The sequence below is a fragment of the Tribolium castaneum genome, chromosome 8, assembly GCF_031307605.1.
Source record: "Tribolium castaneum strain GA2 chromosome 8, icTriCast1.1, whole genome shotgun sequence".
Lineage (NCBI taxonomy): Eukaryota > Metazoa > Arthropoda > Insecta > Coleoptera > Tenebrionidae > Tribolium > Tribolium castaneum.
In genome coordinates this window covers 11,026,166-11,043,108 of record NC_087401.1, presented here as the reverse complement: position 1 = coordinate 11,043,108, position 16,943 = coordinate 11,026,166, and the positions used below count along the sequence as shown (strand labels likewise).

Sequence of the window (16,943 nt, the reverse complement as noted above, 5' to 3'; positions counted from 1 at the left end):
TGTTCAATTTCAAAAGAGCGAACCCACGAAAAATATTTTTTTTTAAATGAATGACTAACTATTTTTGGAAATAAAAAATTTACATTAAACCACTTCTTTGCATTGAGATTTTCGAACTCAATCGTGTTTTCCGTAATCTCGCACATTGATAATGAGTGAAATCAACAAATTTTTCAAAAACCAGACCGTTTTCCTCTTCGATGGAACGAGTTTTTTGGGAAAAATCCTAATCGAGAAACTCCTCCGATTCGACCAAATCACAAAAAAAATATTTCAGGCTTTTATTCCAACTGGAATGACTCCAAAAAAATTACTCTCATTTGTGGACTCTTTAGACGACGAAACTTTACAAGACGTAACTCCAAGATAATTCAAAATGCACCAAAAGTGTGTCACTGACCCAAAATTGCCCAATATTTACGTTTTCACCCAAACAATAGCCGAGGATTTGGTCAAATCTGAAGAGAAAAATCTCCCCCTGGCCATAATACGTCCAGCCATTGGTAAAGTCAAATTTAATCCCACTTTTTGGCACTTTCCCGAAATTCTAGTAATGTCAAGTGCTAAGGAACCCATCCCTGGATGAGCTGATTATTTGTACGGCGTCACAGGAGTGACAAATAGCAACAAAAGTAACCTCCAGTTCGTTTTTCTAAGTTTTATAAACCGATTTCAGGTCACTTACCATTTACAATTACGTAGGCTCGAAAACAAACGCAATGACTTGGCGTAAGTGCCCCGATTAATATTTAAAATTGTATTAACATTTTATTCTAGAAAAATTTAAAGAACTGATCGTGAGTTGCGCTTGGGATTACCCGACCACCAAAATCGTGTGGTACTGTGGGTTCCTTTAGACCAGTAACAAATTCTAGCACGACTTGCAGACGTTTTGGTTCTACAAATTTTCGAAAAAAAAATTGCTGGTTGTGGTTTCCTATTGTTAAAACAATTAATTAAAAACATGCAACGTCTAAAAATTGCGTACTATTTGTTTTACCTCCTTTATTCTTTCCTCAAGTGTGCTTTAAAATGTACAGTAAACTACAACCATTTGCAAGTCTTGGGCTAGATGTCGCTGTGGTTGTGTTAAACGCAGCGAATAAAATTTTTGGGACTAGTTTTGAAATAAAATTTTGGCCTTGAAGCAGCGTCTTTTTTCCCTCTCACAATTCCTTCCTCAAAGATAAATTTTCTGGTAGAAAGTTCGTGTTAGTGTCTAGACGTCGTCGAAATGTCGTTGCACTCGTTAAGGCGTTGACCACTTCTAGTAATTTTTATAATAGTAGGAATGGAAAAAGTGTCATTTTTAAGCCTTGTGGGTTTTCCCAAACAAATGTCTAAAAATCGCACCGAGCGACCTTCTCTTCTCTCTTATTCGCGGATCAAGGGCGTGCTCGAAGAGATTTCCTGTTTTGAAAATTGTTTTGTGATAGGTATGAGTAGACAGCAACGTCGAAGTGGGGCAAAAGCCTACCGTGGAGAACTCTTGGGCCAAACTTGCAATGTCAGTTATAAACTTTACGTATACGCATCGAAAAGTGAACGCGCGTGGTGGGTTTTGTGTGGTTCCGTTCGACCACAATCACAAACCATTTGAAAGGTACATAACTATTTTCATTTTTTTAAATCAAACTATTTTTTAATCGAATCACTCAAATTCATGTAATTTTTTTTCAATGAAAAAAAAACTTGTGTTAGGTCGTGTTGGGTAAAAGTTGACCCAAATAGGAGATAGAATAATCCGGTAAGAGCTCACCTACTAAATCAAGTAAGCACTGACGTAACGTCCGATTCAAAAAAGGATCATTTCCAAAACACCAATTAATTAATTAATTGTGAATTTGTAACTAAAACATTTTTTCTGGAATGTTGTCTTTTGAATAAAATTTACATTTGGATTCATCAATATTTACAGTAAAACCTACTTAACCCGAACCTCTGTTATTATGAAAAAAATTATTAATTTTGTGAGTCTGCTAAAAGTATTTTCTATTACAACAATTATTTCACATTTTATTCTTCTCTAAACATCATGTGAAATTTTCAGAATTTTTCTACAGTTCGTTATGACAAATATTAATTAATTAAAAATATTAAACACAAGTAAAAAATTCATAAATAAATTGTGCTAGCTACGCAAAATTACGTTTGTTTTTAATTTTCATTTAGGCAATTAATTAAGTTTTGGGGCTAGCGCCATTTTATTATTACTTACCGATTTTTAATTAATTAATCTTGATTATAAGGAACTGTAGAAAAATTAAAAAAAAATAGATACATATAAATGTATAAAAAATAAAATATAAATATATAGTATAAAATAGCAGTCGCTGATTTGTTTTTTTTTATTCTTATTATTTTTTTCTTGCCTTGTTTTCATTTTGTTTATCACGTTTATTCTTTTTTTTTCCTATTTAAGCATGACTGTAATTATTTTATTCTGCTTGTATATTTTTTTGTATTGGGTTAAGTTGGAGTAGTTTTGGATCTAAACTTCGCCCATAATAAAGACTATTAACTATTATATTATTATTATTATTATTATTATTATTATTATTATTATTATTATTATTATTATTATTATTATTAGTGTGTTAATTAGTTTTTAAAATAGAGAAAAATACTTTAAGAGACTCACCTTGTATAAGGTACTTTTAGCAGGATCACCCTATATATTTTCCAAATTCACATTTGGATTCATCAATATTTACAGTAAAACCTACTTAACCCGAACCTTTGTAACTCTGTTATTATGAAGAAAATTATTAATTTTGTGAGTCTGCTAAAAGTATTTTCTATTACAACAATTATTTCACATTTTATTCTTTTCTAAACATCATGTAAGATTTTCAGAATTTTTCCAGTTTGTTATGACAAATGTTAATTAATTAAAAATATTAAATACAAGTAAAAAATTCATAAATAAATTGTGCTAGCTACGCAAAATTACTTTTGTTTTTAATTTTCATTTAGGCAATTAATTAAGTTTTCGGACTAGCGCCATTTTATTATTACTTACCGATTTTTAATTAATTAATTTTGATTATAAGGAACTGAAGAAAAATTTTGAATAAAAAACAGATACATATAAATGTATAAAAAATATAAAATATTATTTAGAAGCAAACGCCGATTTGTTTTTTTTTTCATTCTTATCATTTTTTCTTATGTTGTTTTCATTTTGTTTATCACGTTTATTTTTTTTTTCTACTTAAGCATGATTATTTTATTCTTATTATTATTATTTGTATGTGTTTATTAGTTTTTGAAATAGAAAAAACTATACTTTTAGAAGACTCATCTTGTATAAGGTACTTTTAACAGGCATACCCTATATATTTTCTTATGTATTATTTAATAAAAATACATAAAATTCATACACAATTTCAATAATAAATTTTAATTAAAAAAAAGTTCATTAATCCAAAAACTCGATAATGTGGAGAATACAATAATAATTAGTTCGAGTTATAAAGGTTTCACTGTCAAAAAAATAAAAGAGAGTTATATTTTGAAAAATTACAAAAATATTGTATATAATTCTTTAAAAAAAAATCTGTTTAATCTTTATTAAATTTTCATTTGTAGTTTTTGTTTTTTCAAAAGCTACAGTTATAATAAATTGTGTATCTTTTTAGTGAAATATCTTTTTTTATTAAGATAAATACTACTAAACACTTTTTTGTCATAACAGTCCTTAGTATAAAAATTGACAAGCTTCACATTTTATTTCTACTCCAAACATCCTAATCTACGTAATCTAAATTTATTCGATTTTTTTTTCATAATTTATTTAATCTACATTCAGCCTTTACTTGTTTTGTGTTTTTGATTGTGCAGAACAAGATGTAAATATATTGAGAGCAATTCACATTTTGTTCGTCATTAATTTAATCTGCAATTAAATGCGTGATTAACTGATCACGTGATCAAATTGAAGCAGTTTGATTGGTCTATTATTGGCGTTGTTAACTTAACAACGTATTAAAATTTAATGAAGCTTTCTATAAACCGGTCCATAATGTTTGGTTCCTTAATCTGATTATTTTTGAGAAAAAGTTGAAAAATAGCATATAAATCGCGATTTTTTCGTCAAAAATCGTGAAGAATTTAAAAAAAATCCACATTATTTCATGAATTATGAAACCTTTATACACATTTAAACACAATAATTAAAAAAATTGTATAATTGTGTACATAAATTTAAACAACTTAATTGCAAGCACACACAAACACACGTTGCATATTTATTTAGTGACAATCGTTTTCAACTACTGTAAAAATCAATCAGAGGAATATTGACATAACGGGCAATTCCACAGAAAACTTTAAGTGGACTTTCCATTGAGAAAAATCACGTCATTGACTCATCAATGAAGGGCAAAAAATCTCCCCTAAACCAATATTGAATTGTATAACAAGATGAAATTCGATTAACGATCCTTGAACTCGGATTAAAAATGCAAATCAGCGACCCACATTATTCCGTTTATTACGCACATTTTGTAAGTCAAATGCGCAACGAATAAATTTCCTGTTTTTTTCAGAAAATGTACGAAACAATCGAACGCGAGGGCGGCGACATCACCGCCGCCGACATGGTCCTCCCGGAAGAATCCAGTGAAATTGCGCGATTCTACGCCGATTCGACGGTTTTCCTCACCGGAGCCACCGGATTTTTGGGGAAAATGTGCCTGGAAAAACTGCTGAGGGACTGCTACGACGTGCGGAAAATCTACGTCATGATCAGGCCGAAAAAAGGGAAAGACATACAGACCAGATTCGACGAGATTTTCGACGGACCGGTAAAAATTATAAATGCGAATTTTTGGTGGATGGAAACTTACAAAAATTATGAAATTAGTTCGGTGGAATCGGAATACAAAACGTGAAAGTTGCTAATTAATAACAAAATTAATAATTTAAAGGCGGTGGTGACGTTTTGGGAGAAATCTAGTTGCTGTAAGATTGTAAATGTCAACTGACGCCACGTTTAAATCTCCCGCTATTTTGCACTCAAAGTAGACCACCGGTTTTCGCGAAGCACCTTGTTGTTGTCACAACAAGGAAGCGAATTAGCATCATTTGTGAATTTTTCATGAACATGTGTGAACCATTACAATAATGGTAATGATTATATTGATTACAGCTTGCCATATCACGTTGGCATGATTCGAAAGCGGCCAACTATGACTATAAGATCCCAACTGACGATTTCCTCGTCATTTCATTACGTAATTAACAAAAACCTAATTACCATTCCAAAATCTTCGCTTAATTAGCAACTGAACTTGTGTGACCCAAACTTTCAATCGGCGATTTTATCACTCGTGTGAAGATCGAAGAACATCTTCCTTGTTTCATCACGAGGAGAAAAAACTAAGAGTTGCACAAATTAGTTGGTGCAACCTTGAGTCGGTGATTTTCAATTTTGAAACAATGCAATCACAACGGAAGTGATGGTGGAGACATTGACACTGATTTCGTTACCTAATTACTATTTATTTATTTTGGCGATTTTTCCACTTTTCCAATTGTTTGTAGATTTTACCTTGTGCTTTAAACCTTCGCAAACGAGCTGTAATTACTCGCAATAAATATTCCCCTAATTTGATAAAAAAAAGTCCACTTTTCAGGAAAGGAAGCCAATTAAACGAGAAAATCGTAATTAATAACAATGTCGAGTGAGCAAAAACAGCACTTGCGAAATTTTTCCAAACGCCCAGTCATTAATTTCCTCAAATTTCTAGTAAATAATTGCGTAAATAAGTTACTGTCGTCATTTCACGTCGAAAAAATTGAAACAATAGACAAATGTCATCGGTTTTTAATGCTAATGATGTCTAAATATATCGTCGTCTGTTTTACTATCTTGCAAGAAAATTTTTTATTAATGAATAATTTATGAGTCGGGGGAAAAACCCGACTTTTCCAAAATCCGGATTGTACTAATATGAAATTTCAGTCATCAATATATTTCTCCAATTCGAATAAAATCGTAAAATGAGCCAAGCATTCATGACATCACTGCGGTCATAATTGTTTTTGCAATTTTCCACGTAAACATCTTAATTTGTATTAAATTGTAATTTTATTAATTTGTTTCCTTGCAAAGTCGCGTGTGTGTCAATGACTTTATTACATAATTAAAATAAATTTGAAAAACGATAGGAAACAATGTTATATCTGTGTAACATGTCACGTTTTACCAAACTAATTAAATTACTTTTTGTGTAATTAAAAACAATTAAAAAGCATGTTGTAATTTCAATTACACTTAATTACGTTTCGTTGGCTTTTTCGAAACGTTTTTGTTGCGGTCAAGATTATTATTAACTTGTCCGACTTGGCTAATTAGATAAAAGACAATAAAACACACTGCAAACATTTGATGAAATAATTATAAATTACTATTACGTTTTGTATTTTCTTGTAGTTATTACTCAAATTGTTGGAATAATTATATTCGTATTAGACGTAATTACAGGCATTTTATTTTGCCGTTTAACTGAAGTGAAACTTCATTTTGGCACTTCTTATATCCGCAAGAATGAGTCACATACACGAAAATTGGAATTTTTGATTATACAGGGTGGTGTCAATAATTTAATCCGTATCTATATTTTTTTTTCGAAAAACGTTGCCCTTTAAAAATATTTTTCCAAATTTTTATAAAATTTGGCACACAGTCGTTTTTTTTATAATTATTTAAGAGTGCAAATTGTGAAGTTGTAGAACGATGTGAAAGGGGGCTATGAGGGCCCCCTTGACATAAATATTGTTTCATAACTTTGTATCACAAATTAGTGTGGCTTTGGTATTACTAGAATTTGAAAGACCATTCAATTTGGAATTAATTTGGCTCCTGTATTTTTTTGTAAAATAAATAACAAATAATAAAATGTGAAAATGTGACTACGGAGAACTACAAATTAGGAGACGAAACGAGATACAAAGTAGTAGTACCTTTTGAACCCGAAAAAATAGTACGGTAAAGTAAAAATGAGGGCGCTTTGAGCGATATACCGTTTCGGCGTCAGATCGTTTAACTTAATTTAAATTTAACCATTTCACTAATTTGCAGAAATGTTAAACTTTGCATTCTTAACAGATTGAGAGAAACTGATGACCAAAATTTTTATGAAAACATCACAAAAAATATATTTAAAATCTAGAATTTGTGCATCGTCCTGTATTTTTCAAAACGCTGCAAATACGGTTAAAGATATAAAAAAGACGTTAAGAAGAAAGTTGTAGAGAATTAAATTTTATTTAAAAAACTCCGCGAGACTATATCTTTATCTTCAATGGTTTAGGCCCCAAAAACGGTTAAAGACGCTCAAGCGACGGATTCTTTTATTTTACCGGTGGTCAAGTAAGGGAAAGTTAATTTATACCTAAACTGTGGAAGATAGAAATATGGTGTCGCAGACTTTTTTATAGGAAATTTAATTCTGTACAACTTTGCTCCTTACACATTTTTTGTATCTTCAACCGTATTCACAGCGTTTTGGTAAATATGCGACGGTGCCCAAAAAATAATCGCTCAAAATTATAAAGTTGCGTTCCACTTTATATTTTTGCGAACGCAGCGAATACGATTGAAGATCCAAAAAAAGTGTAAGGAACAAAGTTGTAGGGAATAAAATTTTCTACAAAAAAGTCCGCGACACCATATTTTTATCTTCAACGGTTTAGGTATAAATTAACATTCCAATACTTAACCACCGGCAAAATGAAGCAAATCCTTCGCTTGAGCGTCTTTGAATGATTGTAGGGCCTAAATGGTTGAAGATAGGAATATGGTCTCGCGGACTTTTTTGTAGGAAATTTAATTCTCTACCACTTTCTTCCTAACATTTTTCTTGTAAATGTCACCGCATTCGCAGCGTTTTGAAAAATATGTGGCAGAGTGCAAATTGGTAAAAGTTTGATTTTTTTTAAATATAGTTTACTATAAAATTTTTGCATTATTTTTATCTCTTACTATTGAGAATTTAATGCTCTATCTGCCTGTATTTTTGTTTCGTTTGCTGTGTTAACCGTTATACATACACAACCATTTCTTTCTGAAAACTTAGATAGTAATGGAACAACTGCGCTCTCTGGCGATATCAACGGAACTACTGAAGACGGGAACGTTTGATATGTACGTCGTTTCATATCCTAACCTTTAGATATCCGTAGCAAAGACATGTTAACTTTTTAGAAAAAAAATCCCGCTTATTACTGGCCTAAAATTTTGAAATTTTCTGTAGCTGTGACCTTTTCCTTTCAGAATATGGAGCCGCTCAAGCGCAAAAACCCGAATTTCGGGTCAAAGGTCGTCTTCATCAACGGCGACTGCTCCCTTCCTGACTTGGGTTTAAACGACGAAGACCGCGCAAAACTAATCAACGAAACAAACTGCATAATCCACTGTGCTGCGACGGTGCGTTTCGACGAAAAAATCCGTACGGCAACGCATATCAACGTCCGTGCAGTTATAGACCTTATCCAAATGGCCAAACAAATGAAGAATTTAAAGGTAAGGAAGGAAGAAGAAAGTCCGGAATCTCGGTCAATGGCTGGATGTGCGAGGCCATCGGAAAAAAACAACAATATGCGAGAATCCCGTGGTTTGCGTCAAAGCGTGCAAAAAACTTGTTTACAACACGTGCCCAGGGCGAAAAAATCAGTCCAACACACGGAAGTTTGTTTGTTTACATCGATATTATCTCAATTATTTCGATGAAAATTCGGATGATTGGGATGTACGTTCGGAAAATGAAAGTTATTGTGAACAGGTTCTATCGATTGTGTAAATCAAATTGCGCAATTTTTGATTAGTTGGAAAAACACGACAACGGTAAAACACATAAAACAAAAGAGGAATTTACATTAATTATTGCGCAAAATTACTAAAATTGGATTTTTGATTTTGAACCTTGCTCTGGTTCGTAACACCAAGAAAAAACTACGTAATTAGGGAGGCTGTGAGTGCTGATTCATGGTTGGTAAAACTGATGACGTATTTCGTCTCCAAATTATATTAATACAAAGAGGGGAATTCACACTTGGCATTACGACCAGTCTTATACAGGATGAGTCTGCTAAAAATAGTTTTTTTCTGTATTTCTAAAACTAATAATTAGACAAAAATCAACGTCTGCTCTGTGCATGTGAATTTTTTTAGATTTCTTCTACAATTCTTTATGATCAGCATTAATTATACAATGTGTTTTTAAATGATTCTCATCTAGTCGTCTGTGAATTTCCCATGTAAAATCAAAAATGCCGCTTTATAGAATTAATGACACCGAATATTGCAATTCCCCATTTAGTAAATCTCTAATTCGAAAATAAGCTTCGACAATAAAAGTGTTTTCTTGTATGTTAACGAAATTTTTAAAATTAATTGATTGACAATTTGTGAATTTTGTGACAGTTTTAACATTTATTGACAGAGAATTCAATTGAGCAGAGCGGCACAATTTTTTTTACATGTAAACCAATTTGAAGTTAACTAGATGACAAACATTTAAAAACACATTGTACAATTCATTAGTGTCAAGTGCTGCACAAAACATATTCTAAACAATCTGTAAAAAGGCTTAATAAAAATAAAAATTAAAAGACTGGATTACTTTTTGCAGTACCCTTACGAAATATTAATTACTTAAAATTATCATTCATTATTAAAAATTAAAAATATTGAAACATTTATTAATACAAAAACTTAAATCGTAAAAAATTATCGCTTAAAAAAGGAAAAAATAGCATAATTCCTGTTACAATTTGGCGTTTTTTTAAATAGTTTTGACGAACCAAAAAAAAAACGTCCATAAATGTTACAAATACACAAAAAACACTTTGTTGATTTTTTTATTTATTTTCAAGAATTTGCGCAAAATAATTGCGTTTTTAAAAGCCTATAACTAAAAAAATATATTTATTTTCAAAATATTTAACTTTCAGATCGAGAAAATAGCATAATTTTGTTTTTTTTTTGTTCATTTTTGATTATTTTGAATAATATTACTTATATGTAATATATATCACACTTTCAGCATTAGTAAAATTTTGTAATTTTTTTGTTAATTTTTGATTATCTTGAACAAACAATCGGGTTTTTGGTTGGAAAATCGACTGAGTAAAACTTAAAAAAATGTAATATACTTGTACAGGGTGGGGCTATTAAAAGTATTTTTTACTATATCTCAAATACTAATAGAAATAGGCGCACAAAAATCAGCGTTTGCTATTTATTAAAAATTTTCTACATTTTTTCCTATAAGTAATCAAAATTAATCAACTAACTAATTGAATGATAAAGTCGTTGCACAAAATTATCATTTCATATGTTATTCTAAAAGAATTATGTTGTTTTATGCCAAAAATACATAAAATTGGGTAACTATTTATTTTTTATTGTAAGGAATTGTAGAAAAATTCTGAAAAAAAATCACATGCTTAGAGAAATATGTAAAGTATTTTATTAAAAAATTCATTATTTAAATTTAATGAATTCAGTCCTGAATGAAGAGTGATTTTGGTAGTTTTTATTTATAACTCTAAATGAATTCAGAAACTTATTATGAAAGAGTAGTTTCATTTTACTTCCAGGCCCGGATTACTTTAATTGTTTGTTTGCCAAAGCAATCATGGAAAACTTTTGCTTATAAGTTTTTTGTCCGAGGGCAGAAAATACCTATTTTTAGACACGTCAAAACTATAAAATCTTTTCCATACGAAACAAAAACTATTTGCATTTGTTTATGTATACGCGTACAAATAAGCGAGGCCAACGTGAACATTTATCAAAAAAAATAAAACACATACAGATAGGACTATCGTAATATTTTAAAATTCTTGTTTTTATTTTTAATAATTAATAATTATAATGTATCGGGTGTGTCACGAAATGTCCCCAACAGCAGAAAAATTCAAACTCAGTTTCTAGTCCTTTGAGATGAAAAATAATCAAGATTCAATCTGTACGCAAATTAAATTGTAACAACGTCCTTCAACTTTGCAAGAAACATCGTTACCGTCATCTTTTGTTGTGTTTTTTAGTGTCTGTCCAAAGTTCGCTTTTTTGCCGATTTTTGAGCCAACTCGCATGAAAATCAATCGTGAGGAAATCGTTGCAAAATCCGAGAAAGTATGAAAAATTCCGAGATACCTCCATTCATAAAAACCACGATAGGCAATTAATAAAGGGAGAGGCTTCATGCATGAGGAAACAAAGTGAAAATCTTGAGAATCTTTAAATCCGACTTTGCCTTAATTTGTGTTATCGCATAACGACAAAAAAATTACTCACGAAATCAAAAACGAAACAAGTTCGGGAAACCATCACCAAATACCTAAACCGCTTCGTTACATATCTATCTAATATTAACTTTCTCTTTTTTACGTGTGCTACATTGAATAAATTTCATCTCCATAAAAATAACCTTGTCTATTAGATAATCGAGCCGGCTTTAATCAAACCCACTTTCACCACTCGAAAAAATCGCACTATTTTTAAGGGTGCAAAATTTCTCTTTAAGGCGATGATTTACGTCTCCACCGCCTTCTCGAACTGCATCCGGAGCGAAATCCGGGAGGAATTCTACCCGCCTCCAATCACAGGCCGGAAACTCCTCTCCCTCTTGGACGCCCTGGACGACGACAAGCTCGACAAAATCACCCCGATGTGAGTACCATGTACAGTCACGATCAAAAAGAATGACACCACTGCCATTCTTTTTGATCGTGACTGTACCTTACTTACCGCCCCTCTTGCCAGAATCATGGGTGATTACCCCAACACTTACGTCTTCACCAAAGCCGTGGCCGAAGATGTTATAAAAACAGAAGGCAAAACACTGCCAATTGCCGTCTTCCGGCCCTCGATTGGTAAGTTGCATTTACCGCCCCCTTAACAATACTACAGTGAAATTTAGTTATTGCATCGGTCAAGGAACCGGTGGCTGGATGGATTGATAATTTGTACGGGGCCACGGGGGTGCTTGTGGGGGCTGCCTTGGGGGTTTTGCGGAGCCTCCACGGGAAAATCGAAAATGGGGCTGAAATGGTACCGGCCGATTTTGTAGTCAACTGTGCCATAGCATCGGCCTGGGACATCGCTTCGGCCAAGTCAATTAACGAAAATCGGGAGAAAAACGGGAAAAATCAGTTTGAGGAAGAGGTTCCAGTTTATAATTTTGTCAGTTCGCCTGAAGCCGGGATTACGTGGGGTAAGTATTTTACTTGTTACAAGTCAAGGGATGTAAGTGTTTTTTGCAGATATTTACACGAAACTGGCCGAGAAACACGCAAAGCAAGTGCCTAGTCCCTTACTCGTCTGGCATTACTTTTTCGCCCTGCGATCGTCGCGAATCCACCATTTAATCGCTGTGTTCTTTCTTCACACAATCCCGGCGTATTTGGTCGATTTTATTGCCGTCTGTTTGGGCAAAAAACCCATGTAATGGTTTACGACAAAACGTAAAAAAGTCATTCTAATGTTGTGGTTTTAGGCTGGTGAAAGGTTACCAGAAAATCAACAAATTCGCCGATGTTATAAGTTACTTCAGTTCGCGCGAATGGAAATTCACAAATGCGAACGTCCAATCGCTTTGGAAGAAAATGGGGAAACGTGATAGGGAAATGTTTGAGTTCAGTATGAAGAACTTCAACTGGGATTCCTATTTTTATACGTATGTTAGAGGAACGAGGGCCTATCTCCTTAAAGACCCTTTAACGACTTTGCCTCAAGGGACTGTGAAATATTATAAGTTAATGGTGTTGCATTATGTCGTAATGGCGATTTTGTTCTTTGGTTTTTATAAATTTTTAATGTTCTTGTTGGGTTTGTTGTTTTAAGAAGGTGTATGTGATTAAATAAATTTATTTGTCTATAAAAAATTGTTTCATTTATTTAAACATCAAAGCAAATCAGAAGTTGACGCAATTACATTATCGGTAAGTTAGTAAGCTATAATTACAGAAAACTATTTTGGTGTACGATTAAATGTGTTGCCTACCTACAAAAATAATTGTATAGTGTGTTCACTATCTACACCTACAAATTTTTAATTATCCAAAACAAAATATAAAAATTATTTATTTAAATTGATTATGAGCAATTTTCCAATTTTTTTTTTTTATAAACAGATTTCATTTTTGCAACTTTTGCATTAAAAAAACAAAAATAGAAAGGAATCGAGGCCTACATGATTTACGTTCGTAATTATTAGCCAATCAATTTTCTTTATCACCGTGTTTTATAATTTTATGTTATTATGCTGTTATTACAGCGGATATTAACACTTATTATCCTATGCAAAAGTATGTTATTATTTCGTTTATAACCAATATTTCATTTAAAATAACTAAATTCAATTAAAACAAACCATAAATGGTGATTGGTTGTCTAAAAAACAATTATCAAGATTAAAAAATTGCACCAAAAATTAAAAGAAAGAAGTAAGGGAGCAAATAAAGTGAAGTGGCAAAAAAAACTATAAACTATTAACTTGGAGCTTCTGTGTCTAAAGCCGATATATGAATAAGAAAAAAAAACATAAAAGAACAAAAAGTTAATAAAATAAATAACACAAAAGTACATAAGCCTTGACAATCAAACAAAGTAATAGTTCTAAAGCTATTATCATTATCAATGTTTAAGTAAACGAAAGTGATATTGAAATAATAAAAAAATAAAATTCAAAAAGATAAAAATGTTAATCTCACCCAGGAGCGCACCCAAGATTTAAGACTCTTTAAAACTTTTTATTTTGAGTTTAAATCTGATTTACTCTGAAATTTATTAGACTGAGACAATTAAAAATACAAAGCTAATAAAAATTACATCATTGAAAATTGAAGAGAAAGCGGAAATTTGACGAACTAATTTGGATAACAAAACTATTGTTTTTGCTCATTTATCATTGAAAAAAATGATCCAATTCAGAACCATACTTCGATTTTTTCTATTTTAAACAGAAAAAAAAGTGTGAGCCCGAGCTGGTTTCTAACCCCAACTTTTTAAATCGCTAGGTCTCAAAATCCATTTCAATCAAACAAAAACACAAATTAAAAATTTAATGATTTTTCACAAAAAAAAGACAAAAATTAATCTATTTCTTAAATCATTGAGTTACTTTTGTTGCAATCTGTTAGAAAAGCATTAGAAAAAAATTTGTCGGTTTAAGGCTGACATCTTTTAAATTACTTTTAGTGCAGTCTGTATTTTAAACCACAAATACATTAAATAAATCCTGAAACCAACAAAGCAAATTAGATTGAAATTTGAATAATGAAACCATTGTTTTGTTCGTGTTTCATAGAAAAAAGAAAAAAATTGAAAACAAATGATATGACCCGGAAGTGTTTTGTTTTTCACTCTGTGTACCTACAAAATTAAATATAAATTTGAACTAACAAAATGAAATGGTAAATTTGTATACATATAACAAATATATATTATTTTGTTCATAAAAAAATGATTTAATCCTGAAGTCTTAAATCGCCGAAAAAAGTGTGAAAAAACAGTCGGCTGAAGCCGAGTTTGAACTCCAACTTTTCGAATCGCAATGTCCAAAATTGGTTCTAATTTGCGACCGAAAAAGTCTGCTATAAGTGAATTCCAATCCCAGCCTTTCTTTCTTTATTTTTTTTTTGTAAAATACATTCTAATTTAAAAGTCTACTCTGGCTTATTGAAGCTCTAGGCTACTTTTGTCACAATTCACAAAAAAAAAGTAAAAAAAAAGTTGGCCGGGGTGGGGTTCGAACCTAAGCTTTTTGAGTCGCTAAGTCTGAAATTGGTATTTGAACGTCAATTTTGGTCAAAACGTGTCAATTACACCCGAATAAAAACATAAATTAGAACAACAAAAATAAAAAAATCCAAAATCAGAGGAAAAAACTGATAGAAGTGTGCTCGAACTCCAATTTTTTCTCATTTTTTTTGTAAAAAAATACTAACTCGGAGGTGTATTCCGGCTTGTTGTGGCTATGGGCTAGTTTGTCCCAATTCACCAAAAAATGTGAAAAAAAAAGTTGTCTGGACCCGGACTCGAACCCTAGCTTTCGAGTCGCCAAGTCCGAAATTGGTTTTTGAAAATCAATTCCGGTCAAAACGTGTCAATCGCACCCAAACAAAAACATAAATTAAGGCAATAAAAATAAAAAAAATAATCCAAAATCAGTAAAAAGTCTGCTAGAAGAGGGTTCGAACCACAACTTGTCCTAAAATTTTTTGTAAAAAAATTCTAATTCAGAAGTGTACTCCGACTTGTTGAGGCTGTAGGCAACTTTTGTCCCAATTCACAAAAAAAAATGTGAAAAAAAAATTGGCCGAAGCCGGATTCGAACCCCAACTTTTCGAGTCGCCAAGTCCGAAATTGCTTTTTGAACGTCTATTCCAGACAAAACGTGTCAAATGCACCCAAACAAAACATAAATTAAGGCAATAAAAATATAAAAAATCTAACGTAATCAGAAACAAGTCTGATAAATGTGTGTTCAATCTCCAACTTATTCTCAAATATTTAGTAAAAAAGTTCTAATTTGAAAGCTTGTTGTTGAGACTGTAGGCTCTTTGACTTAAATCACCAAAAAAATTAAAAAAAAAGTGGCCGGAGCAGAGTTCGAACCTCAACTTTTCGAGTCGCCAAGTCCGAAATTGTGTTTCGAACGTTAAATTCGGTCAAAACGTGTCAATCGCACCCAAACAAAAACATAAATTAAGACAATAAAAAAAATTAATACGTAATCAGAAAAAAGTCTGATAAATGTGGGTTCGATCTCAAACTTATTCTCAAATATTTCGTAAAAAAGTTCTAATTTAGAAACTTGTTGAGACTGTGAGCTACTTTGTCTCAAATCACCAAAAAAAAAGTAAAAAAAGTTGGCCGGAGCGGGGTTCGAACCGCAACTTTTCGAGTCGCCAAGTCCGAAATTGTGTCTCGAACGTTAAATTCGGTCAAAACGTGTCAATCGCACCCAAACAAAAACATAAATTAAGACAATAAAAAAAAATTAATACGTAATCAGAAAAAAGTCTGATAAATGTGGATTCGATCTCAAACTTATTCTCAAATATTTCGTAAAAAAGTTCTAATTTAGAAACTTGTTGAGACTGTGGGCTACTTTGTCTCAAATCACCAAAAAAAAGTAAAAAAAGTTGGCCGGAGCGGGGTTCGAACCTCAACTTTTCGAGTCGCCAAGTCCGAAATTGTGTCTCGAACGTTAAATTCGGTCAAAACGTGTCAATCGCACCCAAACAAAAACATAAATTAAGACAATAAAAATAAAAAAATTAATACGTAATCAGAAAAAAGTCTGATAAATGTGGGTTCGATCTCGAACTTATTCTGAAATATTTCGTAAAAAAGTTCTAATTTAGAAACTTGTTGAGACTGTGGGCTACTTTGTCTCAAATTACCAAAAAAAAAAAGTAAAAAAAATTGGCCGGAGCGGGGTTCGAACCTCAACTTTTCGAATCGCCAAGTCCGAAATTGTGTCTCGAACGTAAAATTCGGTCAAAACGTGTCAATCGCACCCAAACAAAAACATAAATTAAGGCAATAAAAATAAAAAAAAATAATATAGATAAATCCCCAACTTATTCTCAAATATTTCGTAATATTTGTTATTTAGAGGCTTGTTATTTAAAGTTGTTATTTAGAGGTTTGTTAAGGCTGTGGGCTACTTTGTCTCAAATTACCAAAAAAAAAGTAAAAAAAAGTTGGCCGGAGCGGGGTTCGAACCTCAACTTTTCGAGTCGCCAAGTCCGAAATTGTGTCTCGAACGTTAAATTCGGTCAAAACGTGTCAATCGCACCCAAACAAAAACATAAATTATAGCAATCTCGACCTAAAAATTTCCAAATCAGCTGTTATCAGTGAACTCCCACACGCTTTTCGGGTTATCTCTCCTTATATAATCTTGGCGAGGTCACCTTTG

The 16,943-nt window shown here is 31.9% G+C and overlaps 1 protein-coding gene across 1 annotated transcript; it reads left to right on the top strand.

The window, feature by feature from the left end:
- The first annotated feature begins 1,462 nt into the window (after positions 1–1,462).
- LOC660187 (fatty acyl-CoA reductase wat) lies at positions 1,463–12,897 on the top strand. Its single transcript, XM_966441.5, has 8 exons — positions 1,463–1,603; positions 4,551–4,808; positions 8,282–8,530; positions 11,538–11,683; positions 11,777–11,886; positions 11,934–12,227; positions 12,277–12,457; positions 12,510–12,897. The coding sequence occupies exons 2-8, from the start codon at positions 4,554–4,556 to the stop codon at positions 12,853–12,855; spliced, it is 1,581 nt and encodes a 526-aa protein (XP_971534.2). The 5' UTR covers positions 1,463–1,603; positions 4,551–4,553; the 3' UTR covers positions 12,856–12,897.
- Positions 12,898–16,943: the final 4,046 nt, after the last annotated feature.